We start from the raw sequence: 4,917 nt of genomic DNA on the forward strand, positions 1-4,917 counted from the left end.
AAAAGGGTTTGTCAGCTGTCCCCGTAGGAGAACCCTTTTGGTTCCAACTAGAACCATTTGTTGTTCCAACTAGAACCCGTTCTGCATGGAACCCAAAAGGGTTCTACCTTGAACCAAAAAGGGTTCTTCAAAGGGTTCTCCTATTGGGACAGTCAAATAACTCTTTTAGGATCTAGATAGCACCTTTTTTTCTAAAAATGTATAGAAACCAGGTGTACCTTTTGTAAACAAAAAGGCTGTGTCTGCTATAACCATAAGAAAGCAGCTCTGCCATAAAGGAACTATCCCTTTAAATATGGATGTTGAAGGTATTTTTTTATAAGGCCTTAAAGTCTACTTAATTAAATAAGGGAAAGGAATGACTATTTATAGAGCTAGTAGAGACTTCACCATATACACAGTCCATTCCCAACCATGAACTGAAACCAGATTTAAGATGACGTCATCGTCCCCCCTCTCACTACAACCCTACAACAACACAACCAACCTTTCTCCAACATGTAAGCATCCGAGTTGCTTGGCAACCCTCAGAAAGTATTGTATTGCCTTAGGTTTTAACACGTCACGCACAGCAAGGACAATTATGGTTTGTTTATGTGGGTTATTGCAAACAATCATCTGGTTCTGTGTTCATGAAAACTCTCGTCATCACACGACTAGGCTTCTTTTATATAGCTACACAAACAAAGATGTACACTAGTTTACTGCTTTGGTGGTAGAATAATGAAGGCCAACACTTCTGTTTGACTTACAATTTATGTTTTGACATTTTCCTTCCGTAACTCTTCTTCTTCAATTCTTCTTTCATTTTCTTTACACACAGGCAGTTCCCTCAGGCAGCTTTGGATCCAGTAGCAGGATTGGACAAAACTCAATTACTCTGTCGTTGTGAAACACCCACCCTCTACAGCCTTCCATCCAACCGGGGGTATGGGGAGGGCTTGCGATATTACATGACTGAGGGTTGAAAGTTGAGGCTAGATCATATAGATGGAGAGGGTGTTCTGTAAGTAGGTGACTGGGGGTTGAGGTTGTAGGGAGGAATGAGAGTTGAGGCTAGGTCCTATAGCCTCAACTCTCAAATATAGTATTAGTCACTATGGTAGCTTTAGTAACTAGGGCCTATAGTTACTATAGTTACTATAGGACAGATCATGGAGAGGGTGTTCCGAATGATTGAGAGGTGAGGCTGCCGGTTGACTGAGAGGTGAGGCTGTAGGTTGACTGAGGTTTGAGACTAGGTCTGTTAGCTAATCTGCGTAGATGATGAATCCAGAGAAGGTGCTGTACTTGTTGTTGTTGCCCCCGTGGGCCTTGCCCCCGTCCAGTTTGATGTAGACCTCGTCTCCAGGCTCCAGATGCAGCACGGCACTGTTACTGGCATAATCATAGTTCTGGTCAGCGTCCTGGGCTATGGCACTGGCTCGAACCTAGAGGGTTGGAGACATGTTTACATAGTTAGTTCATGTATATAATTAGTTAACACTGGCTCCAACCCACAAGGGAATGGAATAATGGGTACAGTTAACACTGGCTCAAACCTAGAGGGGAATGTATGGAGACACAGTTTGTTATCATGAACACATGGCATTGGCTCAAACCTACAGGGTAATGGAGACAGGTGTATATAGTTAACTGCCATCAACTCTGTGGCACTGGCTCAAGCCTAGAGGAGAATAGCCATGTTGATATGCAATATGCCTTTCTTAATTTCCCTTGAGTGGATAATTAAAGTCGTATTGAATGGAATAGAATCAGCACCTTAAACCAAGGAGTCCCATAACAGGTTCTCCACCCCGAAGGTTGCCAGACTAGCAATGTTTCAGTTATCAGTTAACTTCAAATATTGTGTGAGATTAACACTAACAAGTTTTTTTTTTTTTTTTTTTACAACATTATCTTTAGTTTCATAAATGTTTAATGCAAATGATATTAAAGATTCCTTTTATGTCAGTATGCAACTTAATTAAATTGCCTTCTGGGGAGTTTTTATACAACATGTGTACATAATCTAATGTTTATGTCTCCAAATTGCAGTACTGTAGTGGACTGCTCACTCTTCTAAAAACAACATATGACAGTCATAGGGTAGGCCTTGGTCTTGCTTCCGAAGTAGATTATGAAGAAGAGGCGCTCACTGTTTCAGCCCCATGGAGAGCTCCAATACACAATAGGCCGACCCAGACACCAGGGGCTTTTGTCAGGAAGGTTTCAAAATCAGGAAGAGCCTTGAATTCGGCATTCTGACCCTAACTATTGCTAAAACAACTATTTGAGCGAGATAACAAAATACCACAATGAATTAAAACCACCACTAAAAACGTTTTAACAACATCACATAGAGGAAGGGGATGGTAGACTTCCATATGAAGGATTGGCCTAAGCCCAATTAGGCTACACCTATCCAGACCTGTCATCAACCAGAAATTGTTCGGCAATATCGCCCTAATTAGCCTAATCATCAGTCTTCATTGATTGATGAACATGAATATCATTACGATCTAGAAAGTGAAACATAGCAGGGAATTGTGGGCTGTTGTTTATTCAAATGAGTCTCCTCAGACACCTTCTGTAAGGTGTAACATGAGACTGTAAATTAGGGAATTTGCTATAAATCCACTGTTTGCATAACACTATTTTGATGTTCTGTGTGTGGAGATTCAAATGGAGAACAACCTTTAAACGCCACTAAAGGCGTGCACAGCAAGCCCTGTTAATTCACTATAATAAAATGATGAATAACATCTGAATTATTTAAGATGACTTTATTTTAAAATCATACTGTAAACGCTCGTGCCTAAAGGCATATTTTAGTGTAATACACATTATTTTAATTATCTGAGTGAGTGAATAAATAAAGAATTTATTTTATTATTTGTAATTGTTTATTTCTGCTTTAGCTCACGCTTGACCTCTACTAGTCCTCAGCTCAGTATGCTGTTATGCTGTTTCCAAACACTGGATGTGACAATAAAAACAAAACACAGAGCCTCTTGGCAGAGTCTTAGTTTTTTGTCTGTTTTCTTTTTTTTTACACACCAAAAGTACAGTTTTTGCTTCATATGAACCTGTCTGTCTGTGCTTCGAACTGATTGGCCCGTACTGTAGCTGTGTTGTGCAGAATGAGCTCCGGGCTTCAGCCTAAGTGGCTGCCTGGTCGCCCGGTACACCGAGCGCAGTAGCCGTTGACAGGGAGATGCGCATGGCGAAGCGGGCTCTGTGAGTCGAGGAGACTCACAGTGGCTTGGTGACACGGGATGTCCCGAGGGAATAGGGATTAGATGTGCTCTCTGACAGCAGCTAGTATTATGAGCAGATTCTGTAAATTCTGATCGTTGAAGCACTGTTGAAAAAGGAGATAAAATATGATTTGTAGCCATATACAGTGTGAGTAAAAATATATTGCTAAATCTACATATTCTAATTATATTATGATTAAGGATTTTATTATAATAATAACAATAACAATAATGCTTTTTGTAAAAAAAAATATGATAGGCCTATTTTTGTATTTTTTTTTAACTTGTAATGAAAATAATAAAAAATTGTTAGGATGATCTTCTATCAGATTTAATGTAATCAAGTCAAAAAGACAGGAAAGGGTATAATACATTTTATTATTTGGCCTTTAAAAAAACTTTTCGAATTGGTGTGAAAAGTAAAATAGAGATTTGTTTCGTTTCGTTAAACTCAATCATTCAGTCTTAGGAAAAAATTGAATGTCAAACCAATGTCAACTCATTAACCCAATTAGTGTTGAAAATGTATTATGATAACAATGGACAATCTTTGCCCCGGGTCCATTGTCCTAATAGCGCTGTCCCGCTATTTTTTTCCGTTTGCATCAATTACACCCAACACCTGGCATCTTCAATCAAGCATCCACACGCCTCCTGTCAGCGCGCACACGGGCATGACTGAGGAAGTTCAACGCAATGTTTGAGTGGGTAAAAGTGTCACTCGTTTTATTGTCGCCTGGCTTTAGCCAAAAGGCTACTATATATGCTGGAGTGATTATTTAAATAGAAACATTCATACATGCGTAAAACGGACTTCAGCTACACTCAAGAAATAAGCTAATAGCATTATATTTATCATGTTGAGCATTGTCTGTTTTAATGGTTTATGCATTTGGTCACTTTTCGGTTCCTACTTATTTTCCCATGAAACAAAAAAGAGATCACTCGATCGCCAGTTCAGTGACAAGTGACAAAGGTTGAAACATGATATTTGCCAATAAACACACAAAGGCTACAACAATATGTGCCTTAGTGTGTGCGTAATTCTTTGTGCACCGGTCCATACCTGATTGTTTTTGCAGAGATCCGCCCACATGCTGGTTCCGTCCCCTCCCCGCATCAGGACGTGATAAGTGAAGAAGTATATCCCAGGTATGGAGCAGGTAAACTTCCCGGTTGTGGGGTCGTAATGGTTCCCCAGATTAGTGACCACGTCGTCGAATTTCAGCACCTCGTAGCCCTCGTGCTGTTTTTTAAGGCCTGCGTAAAACGCGATTTTGGGAACGGTGCTGTACGTAGCCGCGCTGATAGCCCCCGCCGCGGCATTGGGTCCCGGTGGCCCCGGTAGTCCAGGCCGTCCCGGTTCCCCCTTCTCCCCGGGTGGCCCCATCGGACCGGGCGGGCCCTGATCACCCGGGATGCCTCTGGGTCCAGCCTTCCCCGGGCGGCCCGGTTCCCCTTTCGGACCTGTTATAAAAGTTGGTAAAGACTGCATGAGGCTGTTGTCCGCTCGCACCGTGTCTGCCGTAGCGGTCGGTGACTTGGTTCCATATGGATCACATACCATCCTGCAGGTTCCCAGCATCTCATAGTGCGCTGAAGTTCCAGCGGAGTTAACCAGAACTGGGATCAGAATCACCAGCACTAACACCATGACGACTCCAAGCACTCCAGCCGC

General features: G+C 41.8%; 1 protein-coding gene across 1 annotated transcript; it reads right to left on the bottom strand.

Moving 5' to 3' along the window:
- Positions 1-1,126: 1,126 nt before the first annotated feature.
- On the bottom strand, positions 1,127-4,917 carry c1ql3a (complement component 1, q subcomponent-like 3a). The gene is made up of 2 exons (XM_064949889.1): positions 4,306-4,917; positions 1,127-1,430 (listed from the first exon to the last, which is right to left on the bottom strand). Exons 1-2 carry the CDS (start codon positions 4,891-4,893, stop codon positions 1,251-1,253), a joined length of 768 nt encoding a protein of 255 aa, XP_064805961.1. The 5' UTR covers positions 4,894-4,917; the 3' UTR covers positions 1,127-1,250.

Source organism: Oncorhynchus masou, chromosome 30, assembly GCF_036934945.1.
Source record: "Oncorhynchus masou masou isolate Uvic2021 chromosome 30, UVic_Omas_1.1, whole genome shotgun sequence".
Lineage (NCBI taxonomy): Eukaryota > Metazoa > Chordata > Actinopteri > Salmoniformes > Salmonidae > Oncorhynchus > Oncorhynchus masou.